General features: G+C 36.7%; 1 protein-coding gene across 17 annotated transcripts in view; it reads right to left on the bottom strand.

Annotated features, from left to right (window-relative positions):
• Rbm26 (RNA binding motif protein 26) overlaps positions 1–19155 on the bottom strand; it is a 65647-nt gene that overhangs the window by 28908 nt on the left and 17584 nt on the right. For 5 of the 17 annotated variants that reach the window (XR_005092123.1, XR_005092125.1, XR_005092124.1 and 2 more), the window contains exons 4-14: positions 14771–14859; positions 13789–14006; positions 12798–13058; positions 11395–11634; positions 10809–10949; positions 10351–10506; positions 5864–5975; positions 4629–4788; positions 3317–3481; positions 2654–2776; positions 1438–1509 (exon numbers count right to left, since the gene is read on the bottom strand). Coding sequence is in view for 9 of the 17 variants with exons in the window: in XM_037208334.1 (XP_037064229.1) it covers positions 1438–1509; positions 2654–2785; positions 3317–3481; positions 4629–4788; positions 5864–5975; positions 10351–10506; positions 10809–10979; positions 11395–11634; positions 12798–13058; positions 13789–14006; positions 14771–14859 (1776 nt within the window). In the remaining 8 variants the exon portion in view is untranslated. Of the gene's footprint in view, positions 1–1437; positions 1510–2653; positions 2786–3316; positions 3482–4628; positions 4789–5863; positions 5976–10350; positions 10507–10808; positions 10980–11394; positions 11635–12797; positions 13059–13788; positions 14007–14770; positions 14860–19155 lie in introns of all 17 variants that reach the window. The other 12 variants (XM_037208334.1, XM_037208335.1, XM_037208331.1 and 9 more) reach the window with 9 other exon arrangements.

The raw sequence follows: 19155 nt of genomic DNA, 5'->3' as shown, positions 1-19155 counted from the left end.
TCAACAAAGAGAAAAAGGGTGAGCTAGAAAAGAAACTGGATGAGAACAAGACAGAAACCTTGGGTTGGAGGGCACAAGACAACACACAAAAGTTCCCTCATGGCAGATAACATATACTGCACAGCAAAAATAAGTAAGAACACTACTAGGGGAACTGGGGGGGGGGGGGAAGAGCTATGAACTGTGAACTAAACAAAGTAATTGTAGCCAATACATTCAAATTTTCTATAATAAATAAACATTGGAATAGTACTGACAGAATGGCAACAAGGTAAAATTTAAAGAGGAGAAGGACAAGACACCAGCTAAGAAAAGGCACCCAAAGCCAGAAAACTGAAGGCAGTAGAGAAAAAGCAGCAGATTATAAATACATGTACCGTGCCCTTAAGGCTTTAAGACTATACTACTCAGACAACCATTTCTAGAGGTAAGGACTAGAAATTAAAATGAACTTCTATATGGAAAATAATTCATTTTAGGCACTGACATGCCCAAGAGGAAGGTCTGATGCACACTGAGTTTCAAATTCTAGAAATGCCAAAGTTTACCAAAATAAATAATAAACAAAACAGTACTCTAAGAACAAATGGATGGCAGGTCAGCTAAATGCTTGATTCATTTTACCATAAACTTCCTCTGTAATCTCCAGACTAGAAAGAACATGGACTATAAATCGGAAAAACACACATTTTGTGGGGCTTTGCTATATGTAGTCTTATATCATTCAATTCTAATATTCTATAGTTTCATATATTTAAAAAAAAAAAAAACAATGTTATCAGGGCAGTCCCTAATACCTCAACATGAAAACAATATACATAAAAACAACATTCAGAAGAAAGATCCATAAACAGCCTTAACAATCTGTATTTACCCTTTTTTAAAAAAAAAAAAAGTGAAGAAAAAGTGTACTGTAAAGCCTTATATAAATAACTGTCAGCAATAACTTTAAACTGCCAAAAATAAAATAATTGTCACCCTTCCCACTTACAGATTACTTAATAAACAGTAAGTAATGCAAGACACATATTACCATCACCAGCCTACCAATAAGTAAAGATTCAGAAACGTTAAATGCACTGCCAATTACCATGCAGTTAGTAAACAAAGAGCTGGAGATCAAATTCTGACATTCCTAGCTCATGACCCTTTCTATTACACTACCACAGTTTTCAAACTAAAATGCACAATGTCTCTTTAGAAAATAAACATAAAAGAAAACAAAGAATGGAGCACACAGAAGTAAGAGAAGCGAGTATTAAAATGTGATGTAAAAAAGGAGGTAGCTAGGGTAATTTTTTTTCCAGCAAATAAGAGTAAGAGCTACCAATACGATTAAGAAGCAGGAGTTTGGAGCTATGAAAAAAAAATTACAAATGAAGATGCCACCTGGCAAACATTTATGAAGCCAAGACAAACACATCATGCTATTCTTACCTTTTCAGTTGCTGAAACAGATGGCTTTGATACAAAACCCAACCTGTCCTTCACAGATAACTTAGTTACATTCTAAAAAGATTAAAACGGACATATTCAGTGTTTCCCCAAACATATATTAAGTCTGTTGGGATTTCGAACATCCTGATTCTACTAATATATACTGAGTTTGTGCATAACAATACTGGCCACAGAGATTTGGGCCTTAAAAAAAAATGGGAGAGAGAAACAAGGAGAAATTAGAGGAAGGGGAAAGGAAAAGAAAGGACAAGGAGGAAGTATGTGTTGATAACAAAAAAGTCTTTAATATTAACCATAACAAGTTACAATGTATAGTCTGTCCTCAAGTAGTTAGTTCCTAAAGTCCCTTCCTGGAAGTGTACATTAACATGCAGAAAGTCTGCACATTTTAAAATAGATTTGAACATTTAAAGTGTAAGTCTGCTTCATAAGCTTAAAAATAAGTATCATTCATTCCTAAAATGTTTATGATTAAACACTATATTTAGTGATTACTTAGATATAATTTAAAAGTAACAGTTCATCAATCTGCATTGTGAACCTTCATATAGAATCTCATTATCTTACTCTATGGTATCTATTAGTTAGTAGGACACTACATCTGAACCCAATTTGGTATGGCACATCTTGAAACAGCTGGAGAAAAAGGAAAGTAAATTTCCAAGACTGAGAGTGGAGAAACAAGAAACTGCCACTCAAATATGGAGTTGGGAAAGAAACGACATGGAGAAGAGAATCCCAGTCAGCAGTAAGTGATGCAAAGTTCTAAGCAGGGCAAATGAGTTCTTAAAACAATATATCATCAAATACATGTAACCTGATGGCTTAAGTCTTCCCTTCTCAAATGTTTTCTGTTCACTCTACTGCATAATTATCAGGAGATAGAACTCTAAGTAAAAAGATAATAGAAAAAGTAAGATTTAGTATACTGAAATTCACTCTCAGGAAAATTTGTTTAAATACATCTCCACAAAGTGAAAAAGAGGCCTTTCTCTTAAGTATTAACTAGGAAAAAGAAGATTAAACTCTCTAGCAGAAGATAGTGAAAATGTTATGGTAAAACTGGTGGAGTTCAAAAATATAAATACCATATTTCTGTGTAGAACATACATCGTTTACTCCAATTCTAGTCACCAAGGAAAATTGATTGACTGAGCACCTACTTGACAGACCTGTTGGTAAACCTCCTATTTACCTGGGGAAGCTGGGAAGTAGCACTCTGGGCTTCGGCCGGTTCAACAGTACTTGAAGGCACAGGACCCAACCGCTCTTTGACGGACTGTTTCACAGCAGGTAAAATAGGCTGCTGAACTAACGGCTGTATTACCTCAGAACAACAGGAAAAATTAAAACAAGCTAGTTAGTAAAGGAAGATAAAATCCAAGCAGGGTGATTTTGTACTCATGCATCCATATAAAGCAATTTTAAAATGTAGCTTATAATCAAATTCAACTATCTTTCGATTCTTCTCAATGTGTATAAATTTTCTTTGTAAGAAATGAATATAAAAGTATAGAAAAATAATTAAATCATCCAGACTATTCTATAATATCTCGGGGGGCGGGGGGTGGGGGAGGAGTGGAAGGAAGAGAAAGAAAAAGAATTCCGAAGATGATTGTGTAGTTTAGACTTATAAAATATTTAGCCATCACTTAATGAGTGATTACTTCCCAGGAACTCTTCTAGATGTTTTACACACACACCATCTACTTCTCTAATGAAAGAATAGTTTGGAGAAGTTAACTTTTTCAAGTCTCTGAAGTAGTAAAGCCAAGTGTCAACATGAGTCAAAAGCCTCTACTTAGGCACTGCTAAAAGACCCAAGAAACAGTAGCCTTCATACAAATTTCTCTGTTACCTTTGGTGAAGTGGTCTGTAACTGCTGAGTAGTTCCTTCTCTGTGCCAGTAAACCTTAATAAAGCGGTTATTCAATACCGCTTCTGTACTTGAGATTGCTTTCTTTGCTTCTTCATAAGTTGCAAATTGGATAAGTGCACCTTCAGGATCACCATTATAGGCAACCTAAGATTTAACATAATGAGGACAATTTACTTCTAAAGGAATATATGGCTTTAGACAGTCAATTTCTCAAGATCTGAAATGCTGGACCGTCCAAGTAAGAGCTTATCTATCGTCACAGCTCCTCACACCTATGCTATCTATACAGCACGCCAACTTTGTCACTCTCACAGTTATTCCAAAGAGCATGAGAAAGCTCTTTGTTTGTATGTGTTTATTTACTTCTTTGTTTAAGGGAGCAAGAGAAAAGCTTTTTTGGGGGCCAGATCTGAGTAACCATGACCTGGAAAGACAGATTTTGATGTCAATGTGGAAACAGTTTCATACATTTTTTAGTTTTAAAGAACAAAGACAGGTCAAAGTAAGTTATTAGTGCCAACAGTTCTGGTAAGTGGTGTGATTCTTTGAAGTGAGGGCAGTGCTACATCATCAGATCATACAGAGGAGCTGCCCTTACAAGCTGTGCTGCATAGTTTGATGTCAACTTGACACATGCTAAAATCATCTCAGAGGAAGGAATTAAGAAATTAAGAAAATGCCTCCATAGGCTGTGCACAAGCCTGTAGGGCACTTTCTTAAACCAGTGACTGATGGGGGAGGGCCCAGGTTACTGTGTGTGGGGCCCTCCCTGGGCTGGTGGTCCTGAGTTCTATATGAAAGCAGGCTGAGCCAGCCAGTAAGAGACACTCCTCTATGGCCTCTGCAACAGTTCCTGCCTACAGGTTCCTGCCCTGCTTTAGTTCTTGTCCTGACCTCCTTTGATGACGAAAGGTGATGTGGAAGCATAAGCTGAATAAACTGTTTCCTCCCCAAGATGCTCTGGTCATGGTGTTTCCTCACGGCAACAGTAATCTTAACTAAGACATCAGCTCTCAGGGACCCTTGAGCTCTCACAAGGGAAAGCTGTAGGAGTGAGTCTGAGCAATGAATCCCTCCGACCCACCTCTATCTATGCCTCATCATAGACCAAACCAACAGCATCACTTCACCTTACAATAATAACTCCTTTCTTTGTTAAGTTAGCCCTCTTCAGGTACTTTATTATAGTGACAGATAAGATTATTTGAATCAATTTTCTAAATTTCTCTATAAAAATTTTCTCAAGTTCTTTAAATAATTACTGACAATAATATCACTCAACACCTCTTACCTGTAAGTTAACCAGTGTTCCAAATCGACTAAAATGTTCATTAAGTTTGCTGATATTATTTAATTCTGGAGGAACTTTCCTAAGTTCAAGTTTAGTATTTTCGTTTCCAAACTGAACCTTCTTCTGGAAACCGGGGCTGTTTGTCCTATTAAAATTTGGTCTGTAAGCAAAAATCAAGTGGATCAATGTTTATAAATGCTGACTCCAACTACTAGAAAGGAATAATTTTTTACAAGTAAAATAGATGTTCTCAATCAATTTTTCAAAACAGGAAGTACTAGTTGATAAGGAAATTTTAAGTTTTCTTTCAAGCAACAGTTTTCAAATTAGTGGTGTTGATATCTTTTATGGAAGTCATCTGAGAAGGTTCACCATACCCCTTTTAATTTTGTTAAATTATTACCAAAAAAGATACTACTACCTACATTAGTCAAAATATACATACAAATCTTTTTCTACTCTGCAAATTAGCTTACTGAAAGGTATGTCATTTTAAGACTTCTTTAATTTTAATTTTTGATATAAAGATGACACCTCAACCTGTTTCCAGTTTAAGAAATAAAATTATTGGAAATATACATGACACTTTTGACATATGAAAAAATAGTGTCTGTGATCCAATGAAATTACCCTTTCCCTTTTACCTTAAATCACAGATTTAATCACAAAACCAGATCTAAAAACTACTCCTTCTGAACTATTAAGTATGGCCCTAATCTCCCTTCATGAATGAAAATGTATAAATGTAATGTCACACCCTCCAATATTCTGGCTTTCTTACTTTCTTCAAAGTTCTTTCCTGATCTACTCAGTGCCTCTTCAGACTCCCCACTCGCCTAAAGCCCTTTGCAGATCTTAACAGGAAATGCCTACATGCTGAAGTCTCCACCCAGATCTTCTACATCCTTTCTCCTATGATGCTGGGCTCATAACTATCCTGTGCACAGCTTCTACTCAATAATACATCTAACATGTATAAGGGGTTATTTCTTTTTTTAGGTGGAAGAGAAAACAGTAAAAAAAATGTGCCCTACATTATCACACCACTTTTCTAAGAATATAGCTTTGTAGTGCCAAACCAAACTCATAAACTTATAGAAAACAACCAAAATTGTAGCCGAGGACAGCCTACGGATCAGTGTAACTTAATTTTTTTAAGAGAAAATATTACATAGTCATAATAATACAGCAATAATCAATGTACAACCAAATTTTTCAATATTCTGTCAGCTTACTTGTCAAACCACGTCTTCTTTGTAGAAACTCCAGGTTCCCCAGACCCAATGGTTCTTTTCCTTGATTCTGAATCCACTACTATCCTCATGCTGCTTTTATTAGGAGGCTTTTCTGTGTCAAAACAAAAGAAAGTAGACCTTAATAGTTTTTTTATTTATCTCAGCTACTTCTATGAAAGTGTTTAGGCTTTCTATCCAAAAGAATATATTTTATAAGCAAAAGGGTAAATACACATTCAAATACAGTAGTCCAAGGCAACTGTAGTCTACTTCAGATGTTTTTATTTCACACTAGCTCTAAGACTCAATAAAGCTCACATGCCAAATGTGATTCTGTAGGCTACTTCTTTAAAGGCAAAGTTCATGCCACTCCTCCAACTTGCCATCACTCTCATCACAAACCAAAACATAAGTATATAAATAAGTCACCTTGAGACTTTAAGTTCATAGTCTTAAAATCAAAGGCACATTATAAACAAACATATCAAACTACCTTTGCAAATTAGCAAATTGTAATTATACTGCTTAAATTGCAACATATTAACATAATTGAAAATATATTTTAAAAGAAATATTCAAGACTGAATGTAGTGCTGGAGAATTATAAACCTCTATTAACCAGTATTTTACAAACATTCTGCTAAAGCAATCTTAGTATGAGCTTGTCTTACTTTTTATGTAGCCTGTTGTCTTAACTGGCCTCTACTTCCAGATTTCTCTGGTCAACTATTTAAATATAAAGACAAAGACTCCAATCAATGTCCCAGAGCCCCACTGCTTTCTTCCATTTTCTAGTTCTCCTATGATACTGGAACATCCCATCAACACTGGCTATTACAGCTTACATTCTCCTACATTCACATTACACCTGGGAAAGTTCCTCCTTTCACTACTCTACTTTACTCTACTTTCTCTGTCCATATCCTACAGCTAGTCCCTAAGAGATTTCTACATTCGACTATCTCTTCTTCCTTACCACACTCAGTCATTCACAGGTCCTCTGAAAACTAACAGCTGCTCACATTTCTACACTTAAACTTGTTCATGGAAGAAAAATAAATAACTGAAGTCACTATTTGATACTTAGAGAGTATGAATAGTCAGGGGTTCTTTCAGTATTTATTTATGTATGTGTACTTTGCCTGTATGTATGTACACCATGTATATGCCTGGTGCCTGCAGAGAAGGAGGCACCAGATGTGAGCTACCATGTGGATGCTAGGGCTGGAATCAAACCCTGGTCTTCTGCAAGAGCAGCAAGTGCTTTGAACATCTTAATCAGCTGTCCAGTCCTACTTCTCAGTTTTTACCTAGCCTTCAAGAGACATTTGCTGTTGTTGATTACTTCCCCTCTTAGGCATCACCAGTTCTGGATTTTCAGGAATCCCTTTTGTTTGGTCTTTGGCTTCATTGTTTTCAGTTCCCCATGGAAGCTTGGCTCCCTCATCTCACTCCATTATCTATCTCCCTAATGTCCTTCTTTATCTACTCTCGTTCATCTTTCCTTCCCAGTGTTTCTCAGGAGTTCGGGGGAATATGGGGGAGGACTTGAAAATAAACAAAAAAAGGCTGTTTGTTCCTATGTGAGTCAACCATGCAGGACTCAGTGCAGACCATTCTATCATTCCTTACCTCCATATTTATGATTCCAAAATAAATAATTTCTCATCAGCAGTGTTCATGGAACTCAGACTTTAAATTTGGGTATTTCTTATCAGATGACTTACAGGCATAACAACTAAACACTAACAAAATTAAATTTATTTTTCTACCAATATGCTTTTTGTAATAAATGGCATTATCACTTTGCTAATTACCAACACAGAAACTAGTATTTGATTTCAGCCTTTACATTACTCTTCTAAGTGCCACATTTAGTAAATCATGTTGTCCATTTTCTCTATTAAATATCAATCTTCTCAGTTCCCACTGTTGCTGCACTAAAGCAGCTGTCACCTGTTTTCAAATTCTTCCAATGTCTTCACTGTCCTGTGAACTTCCACCCCTCCTCCTTCCTTTCTGAGAAGTATAAGTTAGGTATACTTTAACTGTCACCTTTCTCTGGCTGACTGACTATTCAGTGTATTGTATGAATTGTTTGTATGAATGCCATGCCATATTGATCTCAGTGGGAAAAGATGGTGTCAGCATTAGTGGTGCTCCAAGTGCCAGCTGTGGTTTCTGTGTGTATTAGGGCACTCATGTGACCAGCTCTCTCTCCAACAGGACTTAGTCCTATAACCCACACTTAGCTCACTGGCTCTTTTAGAGAATCTCTAAGCTATCCGATATCCTTTTCCACTTTAACATACTTCTGTTATCTGAAAGCTAAGAAACACAATAAAGTGTTTTTCACCCAGTAACTGATGTGTTTGCTACACCTATTTTCTCTTTCAGATTCACTTTAAGATTTACTTCAAAATAAGTATTAAAAACAAAGAAGTACCTCATAATACGCAATTAGCAATATATCTAATAATCTACACATACCATTTCCCACCAATATTATCGGTTCCATATTGTTTTTCTGGTTAAAACTGACAGCACTGGATAGTTGCCTTAATCTATTAAACTCTTCTTCCTGCCTATATCCACCTGTGGAAACATCTATCCAGTTCTCGTCCTTAGAACTATAAGCAGAATTTTGAGGGCAAATAAGTCATTCTTGTATTAGAATTCCATAGCATCAAAAGGGCCCAAAATGTTTTATTTAATGATTACCCCATACCAAGATTGAAAGTATGAAACATAAGTCTAATTATCAAACAATATCCCATGGCAAACTAATGCCATAGTTCAGGCTACCAGAAATGCCTAATTAAATAGTATCACTACAAGCTTTTGACAGATTCCAATAAATAACAAAACCTCAAATTGTAAGTAATCCTAAATTTTCTGCACCACATAGGTACTGTTATTTAAGTTGAACATTTATATGCAACTGGGAAGTTTTGATATTTTTATTCTACTTAAAAAAGCAAGAAAAAAATTGGAATGTAAATTTCAAATGCAATCATCAAGAAAAAAGACCTATTCTCGCCTCCATAATAGTTTGTCTAACAATCTTTCTTCTCCTTTATCATGTTATCTGTAACTGCTACACTCTTTCAAACTGAACCACTGCCACAGTTTGAAGCTAGTAAAGAACTTTTGCTAGCATGGCTCAGTCTAAACTCTAGTTTTTAATAATTTAGCTTAAAGATCTGTCTCAGAATTTAAAAGATGAGTTAACTGCTACTCCATATTTCCTTTTGCTAAAAAATGTGTCAAATTTTAACATGTCAAGTGTACAAAAAATTGCATATGGAGCACAAGTTTTAGATAATTTCATCATCTAAACTAGGACAGTGTGGTGATATTGTGTTCCCCAATATATTGTGCACCCTAATAAACTTATCTGGGGTCAGAGAACAGAACAGCCACTAGATAAACATACAGGCCAGAAAATGGTGGCACACACATCTTTAATCTTAGCATTCTGGAGGCAGAGATCCATTGGATCTCTGTGAGTTCAAAGCCACACTGGAAACAACCAGGCATGGTGACATATGCCTTTAATGCTAGTTACTGATGGCAGGATGCAGAAAAGTATATAAGGCATGAGGATCAGGAACTAGAGCCTTGTTAAAGCTTTTAGGCTTTTAGCAGCAGTCCAGCTGAGATGCATTCAGATGAGAACTCAGAGGCTTCCAGTTTGGGGAAATAAAAGATCAGCTGAGAAATTGGCCAGATGAGGTTAGCTGTGGCTTGTTCTGTTTCTCTGATCTTTCAGCATTCACCCCAATACCTGACTCCGAGTTTTTTATTAAGAAGACCCTTTAAGATTCATGCTATATCAGGCGGATCTCTGTAAGTTCGAGGCCAGCCTGGGCTACCAAGTAAGCTCCAGGAAAAGGTGCAAAGCTACACAGAGAAACCCTGTCTCGAAAAACCAAAAAAAAAAAAAAAGATTCATGCTATAGAACAGACTTAAGTATTCTATCTTACTCTATAATCAGTGGTTCTCAACCTTCCTAATGCTGTGACTCTTTAATACAGTTCCTCATGTTGTGGTGACCCCTAACCATAAAATTATTTTCGTTGCTACTTCATAGCTTTGATTTTGCTACTGTTATGAGTTATAATGTAAATACTTTTGGAGACAGAGGTTTGTCAAAGGGGTCGCAACCCACAGGTTGAGGCTCTCTGGTTTAAGTGAACCAGAAAAACCACAATGAAACAAAGAGTAAGAAACAAACAAGTTACCTGAGAAATACATGCTTTGGGGAAATTTCATAAATACGGAACTCATGACAGACCAGAGACCCAAGTGAGCAAACCATCACCATCCCTTCCTATGTTTTCCACCTTTTTCTGTCATTTGCTTGTTTGGCTAGAGATCAAGCAAGGGCCCTGTGCATGATAATCAAGCATCCTGCTACAAAGCTGCACCCCATCCCGCTTTCCCACTATTAACACTGTGAAATAAGAAAGACTGATCATGATACCTCTAGGTGGTAAATCCATATCCCCTGATGTTAGTCCTATCAAGTTAGGCCTTTGCGCATGCACTCTGTGTCTATACATCGGTCTGGAAGTGTTTGTTATGCTTGGTGCTTCAGGATTGTAGCCATCGGTGTCATATGTATCTGGTAACACAAAAACTGTAATTAAACAACAATTATAAAAGAAAAATTTGGTAACTTTAAACATAATTTATCATTAATAAACAACATAAAACTAATGTTTTAAATATATGATAGTTCTATAAAAACAAAAAAAAATGTTACCAATAGAAGTCTTCTAAAAGATCTTAATTGACTAATTTAAGATTAATTCAAGTCCACTTTGCACTGTGTAATTTTAGTGAGAAATTCTGTCCCGTATTTTAAACTCACTAGGTATTTTTAAAGCTCTGCTTTAAAACTGTATTACATTATGAATTTAGAAGGGACCAAAACTGCACCTGCAGTAAAAAGAGAGGGTGGAGCAGGAGGAGGCTGGTGATGAATGCCAGTTGTTACTACAGTAGGAACAGAGCTGGTTGCAGAGTTGGGTGGCGCATCCATGCCAGATGGCTGTAAAGGAGGAAGTGGAGGAGGTGGTCCTGTCAAAACCAAAGAATAAGAAATATCATCTGAAAGCAAACAAATGAAATAAATTATTATACACTCAAACCTAATATTCTCTTTTGTCAACTGAAATGTTTTCTATAAAGAATAAGCTCTTAAAAGTAAGTTAGCTTTTTAATGGCAAATATTCTTTTTAATCTATTCCAAAATAGGTTTGCTGTAAACTATTAAGGATTATAAAGCAGAGGGAGTATTATCATAATGTATGTAAGTCATAGGCTTTTACAAATCACAGTAGTGACTAGTTTATTAAAGGCTGAATTGTGCATGATATTCCAAATGGGGGTATGCTTGGTTTTTACCAGATATGTATGGGCTTACTCTAGAAATTGTTAACAAAACGAACATGAAATTATTAATTTCATAAAAGACGGTGAAGTGAGCAAATATAAATACTAGGAAATAAGTTAGTCTACTGACCTGTGACAGGTGGCAGACTGGGTGGTAATGGACCTGGAGGTGGCACTGGGGGTCTAAGATTCACAGGTGGGGGTGTAAGAATTGGAGGAGGTGGAGGAAGTCCAGGAGGAGGTGGTCCTTCCACAACAGGTGGCTGTGCTGGGAAAGGCAACATCCCAGGCAGGTTCACATCTTCTACCACGACTGGGTCACTTCCATGATCAAAAGGACACATGTCTCCTCTCATACAAAACCCCTTTTCTGTAATTAAAGGATTATTAGAAACAAATGCAAAAAGCTCTGGAAATACAAATTATCTCTAGCTAACAAACAGCATATAAGAGTATTTTTAGTATTGAACAAAATGATAATTTACACTTTCAAAAGAGCTCTCTTCATTCCTAATAATATAAGCAATTATCAACTAATAATATGCCTAACATACAAAATAAAAAATAAAATTTAAATAAGCATACTAAGTAAAACAATATAAACTTACATGTAACTTCTGGCAAATATTTATCATTAGTTAATACATCTATTACTTACATCTCTCATTTTACACTAAAACCATATTGCAACTATGCTTTCAATACTAAACATAATCTTAAATTCTTATAAGTCTTTGAATTGCCTTGAAAAAAATCTTTCATGGGATGTGTTTACTTTATTTCCTACATATTCCAATAATCATTGATTTCTAAAGAATGATTTGACCAAATGTTCAAGTGAGCAGATTTCTTGAAAAGTAACTCAAATTGTATTTATTCTTTTTTGGTAAATTCCAAAAATTTTATAAACAATCAAAATTGTTAGTAACAGTGAACTAATGGAAGATGATAGGGAATTCATAAACTGATAAAAGCTAATCTGTCCTGCTGTGGGATGGTCTGTATGTCAATTTACTCTGATTGGTCAATAAATAAAACACTGATTGGCCAGTGGCTAGGCAGGAAGTATACGTGGGACTAACAGAGAGGAGAAAAGAAAGAACAGGAAGGCAGAAGGAGTCACTGCCAGCCGCCGCCGCCGCCAGGACAAGCAGCATGTGAAGATGCCGGTAAGCCACGAGCCGCGTGGCAAGGTATAGATTTGTGGAAATGGATTAATTTAAGCTATAAGAACAGTTAGCAAGAAGCCTGCCACGGCCATATAGTTTGTAACCAATAGAAGTCTCTGTGTTTACTTGGTTGGGTCTGAGCGGATGTGGGACTGGCGGGTGACAAAGATTTGTCCCGACTGTGGGCAAGGCAGGAAAACTCTAGTTACACTGTCCTTTTTATATCATAGATAACTCCCTTTGAATTATTATACAATCTAAACAAATAATTTAGACAGAAATACAAATTTCTGCCTACAAAATACACAAAAGAAATTAGGCAAAAATACAAACAACTCCATCATAAAACAGCTGAGTGACTCACCATCATAATCTCTACACCGCTTCTTTGGCATTGGTGGCCTTACATAAGAGTTGTGATCTACCTGGTCTTCATGAAATTCAGACCAACTTTCGGTAGTGTTATTACCATGATGAGTAGGAGCGATTACAGTAATGGTGCTGCTCAAAGTCGGTACAGGATAGTGGCCAGATGAAATATTAGATACTGAAGAGACTGGTGTATAATTATTTTCTAGTGGATCTGTTCTGTCCAGGTCATATTTAGGTTTCACCAGATCCCTTTCTGAAATAAAATATAAATAACTTGTAAAATCACATTAAAAAAAAAAAAATCCCAGATCTTAAAACCACAGTGATAGTTTTTGCTAAATATATAAAACAGTTCAAACTTTGCACAAATGTTCTCCTTTTAAAAGTTACTTAATAACTCACTGGTCAAAGTGCAGAAAATAGGTGACTGAAGTGCTCATTCCTACATGGGACGGCTATGTCACAGCCTTTCCCAAATATCTGAAAAGGAGCCAGAAAGACTGTAGAGCCACAATTCAAGGAGGTTGTTAAGAGCCGGAAAACTGTTGTAAAATAATGTCTTCCGGACATGATAAGGCAAACCCTTGAAGTCTACAGAGAGAGATCAAGGACAGGCACCAAAACTACACATAGAAACCCTATCTCGAAAAAACAAAACAAAACAAAAAAACAAAGAAAAAGAAAGGAAGGAAGGAAGGAAGGAAGGAAGGAAGGAAGGAAGGAAGGAAGGAAGGAAGGAAGGAAGGAAAGAAGGAAGGAAGGAAGGGAAAGAAAGAAAGAAAGAGAGAGAGAGAGAGAAAGAAACAAAGAAAGGGGCATTCTAAAAACCATAGTAGGAAGCTAGGCGGTGGTGCACGCCTTTAATCCCAGCATTGGGAGGCAGAGCAGGCAGACAGGAAAGGTAAAAGACAATACACTGAGCAGCACAAAGGATTCTTGCAGTAAAGGACTACAACCAAATCACAAACACATGGATTACTAACCCCGGCTTCGTGTCCTGCTTCTGCTCCTCGTCCTGCTTCTATCTCTATCCCTGTCGCGAAGCCTCTCTTTACTCCAACTTCGACTCCGACTCCTGCTGTAACTGCGACTTCTCCCTCGCCTTCTGTTATACCGGTCTCTGTATGAATCTCTTCGAGGAGGGTTTCGATCATAATCTCTTTTTCGAGAACGATCGTCTTTTTTCCTCTCATCACGGCTTCTAAAAAATGTATCGTTACTTTTATGTGAATAATGCTGAAGTAAATGTACGGGGGGAAAAAACCTCCAAATATGTAACTTGTATCATTATCATGATACAAACCAAGACAACTTCAAAAACTGAAAACTCAGATTACTTATTCTAAAAGCTTTTTAAAAGAAAATCAACTCGTCCCTTAATTCTTAGTCTTTTGTACAATATCTAGTCAATTATGTATCTACAGACATCTACATGCATCTTATAGACATACAATCACATTTGCAAGTATCACCTGTATCAGTCTTGATGCTTTTGAAGCCACAATAGGCAAAATAATTTAATCACACTAAAGGGAATCTTTAACCCCCACCCCACCCCACAAAAGAAATCTTAAAAAAAAAGCCCCAAATAAAATCCCTCATTAAGAGTCACTGGATTTGAAGTTAGGAAGAGCAATATCCCTAACAACTTAATCTCACTCCCCGCACATACAGTGGACCTAGACATTCTTGGTAGAAGGGACCTCGTTTTACTTTGCTGAACCACTAACAGAGCAGCAGTACTGGGTGATGGCAGCACATGCCTGCAGTGTAATCCCAGCACTCAGGAGGCAGAGGCAAGACTGCCTGAGTCGTATGCCACCTAATTGGCAAGGTCCTATCTCAAAACAAGAAAATTCCAAAAGAACACAGAAAATGTAAATGCTACTTGTACCTTTGTAAAATATAACCAGTCTAAATAATAAAAAATAAAATCTAAACATTAAGAATGTCTCGACAAATCACCTATTGTCTCTGTATCGGGAGCTTGACTGGGGAGGACTATGATTTAGCCTTCTGGAAAACTTCTTCTCTCGCTCTTCCTCCTTTGTGAGCTAATAAAAAAAATTGGACAACTTTATCAACAGTAATTCTTTGCCATGTTACTATTTCAATGACTTAATATTAATCTTAATTTATGTAGCAGAAACAAAATTTTTACAAATATTCAAGGAAAATTACTTTCTCTATCAAATACAACCCTTAACCTGTAACTTGTAACTGTCTGCCAAAAGATAAACTGAATAATAAAATCATAAACCCTTACTTTAGATAACAGCAGCAAAAAATATTTTAAGCAAATGTCTTCATTTTAACATATGAAAGCCAATTTCTTCCTTATATCAAAAGTCTAACATTCATGCTTCTGTTTGGTAGACTTGGTTTCACATTATAGAACAGAGAACACATTAGTACTAAACAAGTCATTAAAAAAAAGTACACAAGAAAATAATATACAGCCGGGCGGTGGTGGCACACGCCTTTAATCCCAGCACTCGGGAGGCAGAGCCAGGCGGATCTCTGTGAGTTCGAGGCCAGCCTGGGCTACCAAGTGAGTTCCAGGAAAGGCGCAAAGCTACACAGAGAAACCCTGTCTTGAAAAACCAAAAAAAAAAAAAAAGAAAATAATATACAAAATGAAAGTTTTTAGTAAGATATACAAATAATAATACAAAATGAAACAATCATTTTAGAGCATCATGTCAGCTATATATTACTGTTTCCTATAGGTGGCCTCAATTTTATAGCTACTAGAAAGAATATGCCTTTAGTCATTACTACACTATCCAAATTATACTTCTCACAACACTGATTCCATAGGACACTAGTATGTGATTAGAAAAAACTTAGAAGTTAGACAAATTCAGAATATTAATAATAGATTCTGTAAATATTCCAGGGCTTTGAAGATTGTGCATTTTAAGTAAGGACATAAAGAAATTCTGATGTAGACAATCTATGAGTACATATATCTATGGTGATATTTTATTTGTACTGAAATGTAATTTTAATTTTATGTTAATAAATAAAGTTGCCCTGGGGTCAGAGCTATTAGAGCCATAACAAGAGCGTGATGTTTAGAAGAGCTAGGTAGACTCTGTGTGTTCAGGGATACAGCCAGTATTGGAGACATATGCCTTTAAGACCTGGAGGGCGGTACTTACAGGCAGTGATGAGGCAGTCATGTGGTTGGGTTTAGAACCAATGAGAAGGCAGAACAGAAAGACTATTTAAACACAGACAAACAGAAAGTAGCTCTCTCGGGGAAGTTAGGAGCACTGCAGGAGGTAAGATTTTATCTCTGAGCTCTGACCTCTCGGCTTTCTCTCTTTTACATTGGCTCTGTGTTTTTTATTTTAAAAAGACGATTGGATACATCTACATATATCCAAGTTTATGTCAGCCTTCCCAGCATCCCTCTAGGTTATACTTAAAAAAAAAAAAAAAAAGCCCACTAGTATGGAATGTTTGCCACATGAATTAATTAAATAAAAACCTATCAAAAATCTAACTTGGGGGGCTGGAGTGATGGCTCAGCAGTTAAGAGCACTGGCTGTTCTTTCAGAGGTCCTGAGTTCAATTCCCAGCAACAACATGGTGACTCACAACCATTCGTAATGAGATCTGGTGCCCTCTTCTGGCCTGCAAGCATGCATGTAAGCAGAACTCTGTATACATAATAAATAAATAAATCTTTAAAAAAAAAAAAAAAAAAAAACCTAAATTGGAGAAATGCACTTTCAACAATTTGCACCCCCATCAATTGTTTTTCTCTTCCGAACCACTTCAAATTCTCTTGCCATTTCATACAAAAACCGAATATTACCAAAATCTATCTGATGCAGTTTTATTTAAGACTTGTATGCACTGTGTACCCAAGGCTGGCCTGAAACTTAAAAACCTTCCATCTCAGCCTCAAGTGTGGGTATTATAAGCCCAAGGATATCCAGATCACCTGGTGCACTTCTGCCTTCTATTTGTTTTCAAGCAAAACAAGTTAACACTCCATCCTACAAACATACACAACAACATATTTTGCACGCGCACATGCACACACAGAGCAATATCCTATAATACATGCCCAAACAGAAATTTTGGTGTTTCCACACCATGTGGCATTTTAGTAATTCTGAAAGCTCATCTACAAAAACCTTCCACAACTGGTCAAGAAAAATATTAAAAATAACAACTTCAGCAACAGATAGGATACTAAACCTTTGTTATCATCATGCACTGGGACAAGGACCCAGAGTTAACTCAAGAGTTCTTGAGAATTCAAATAGAATTTAAAGCTAGATAAAGTAACATGCACCTGTATTTCCAGATATTTCAGAAGCTGACACAGAATGTCACCGGTGTCAGGTGCTGCTTGATTTTACCCTCAACACTCTCTCCCTTCCCATATGTTATGTGTGTTTGTAACTGTGGACACTTGAGTACACACACACACACACACACACACACACACACACACACACACACAATTAACTGCAAGCAACCCAAACTTCTGCCAGCGGGCAAGTTTCATAATGTTATGTCTCCATATGGAAGAAGTGATGATCAGTGCAATGGTGTCCTGCTTACATTGTATCCACTCCGCTGTCAGGTATTACAAGACAGTCATAGAAGTACGTTATGATCCTCTCCTGCAGCTAAAACTAACTAGACCATGTGTGTGCATGTGTATAAAAATATATATACTCAGGTACAGAGATGAAAAATAATTCTGAGAATTATTACACATTAATATGTATCTATCATTATATAATAAACTGTATTACTTATATAATCTGAGAACAGATTAGGAGGAAGGAAAAAGACCAAAAGACTCTCCCAACAGTAATGGCACTATCATTTACTAAGAACTTGCCATGTGCCAAGCAGTATACCAACTGCTGTATAGACATTATTTTACTTGTCCCTCGCTATAACCCTGTAACATCTCTATTTCACAGCTAAATAAAACCAAGCTCAAGAAATTAACGTTCTCAACATCATGGAGTATATAAACAGAGAACCAAAATTGTAGTAAGATTGGTATGTAGGGGCTATACTGCACTTGTAGAGGACCTTAGGCTGGTTCCCAACACCCATGCCAGACAACTCAGAGCCACCTACAACTTCAGGAGATCCGATTGTGGGAAATGGCACTCACGTGCCAATACCCACACACAGACACAAAAGCATGAATATCATTAAAAATAAAATGTTAAAGGCTGGGTCAAGTGTGGTGACAGGAGAAGGCAGAGCCAAGGGAATTGTTAATGAACTGGAGATCATCTTAGTATACACTTCAATTTTCAGTCAAGCTAGGAATACATAGGCCCTGTCCCAAGAAAACCAAAACCAACACTTATTTCAACTAAAACCAGCTGAATACAAAAAACATCATAGTATGAAGAAGGCCAGCTATGTTTCCTCTGGCACAACCACCCGAGGTCATGTTAATTTTTATCAAACTGAAAAAAAATCTAAATTATTCAGGCTATTAAGCAAATGTAAATACAAATTATAAAATGCAATTAAAACTTCCAAAAATTGAAATATGAAGTCATCTCTATTGCTTTGCAAAAGTTCCTGTTTGACTACCTTGAAAATATTCTCTGACTAAACATGTGAAAGGCAGACACAAACAAATTTCCAGTCATCCTAATGAGATTCAAAGAACACAAGCTCTAAGACTCCATGACCACAGATGATACAGAAGAGTGCAAAGCAGACCCAAAATGCTAAGCTATAAAAAGGCCTACTTATAAGACTGGTCTTCAGTTACCCTCTGAAAACTTTGGGATCTACAGTGTCTCCACCATTTCCTTTTAAGAATGGCTCACTGTACTTGTTTGTGAAAATACAATAGTTTACACCAACACTTGCTTTTCTCTTGGCAGTCTGGAATTCTGTTATATGTTAGGCAGAAGATGAATAATCCAAATAATCCAACTGAGCATTGCTGTTCTTCCAGAGGACTTGGGTTCAACTCCCAGCACCTACATGGTGGCTCACAACAATCTACACCTCCAGTTCCAGGCACTCTGAGACCCTCTTTTGGCTTATACGCACTAGGTACACACAAACACCCAGGCAAAACACCCATAAACAGAATAATTTTTTTAAGTCAAAAGAGTGAGCAGTAAGTCTCTGACTTCTTCCTTACAATACATGCTGCTGCTACAACTCGTGTCTAGGGAATTAAGCACATTCCATATGACTCCAGAGTGCAGATGCTCACACTTGTTTGCCACCAACTTCCTTTCAAACTGTTTTTCTTTGCTGAACTTTTAATTCTTTTGCATTAACTAAACCACAGGCATGATTACAACTAAATTCTAAGTTCACTAAGTACTCCTAGA

The sequence above is a fragment of the Peromyscus leucopus genome, chromosome 9, assembly GCF_004664715.2.
Source record: "Peromyscus leucopus breed LL Stock chromosome 9, UCI_PerLeu_2.1, whole genome shotgun sequence".
Classification (NCBI taxonomy): domain Eukaryota; kingdom Metazoa; phylum Chordata; class Mammalia; order Rodentia; family Cricetidae; genus Peromyscus; species Peromyscus leucopus.
This window is presented reverse-complemented; position numbering and strand designations above follow the sequence as displayed.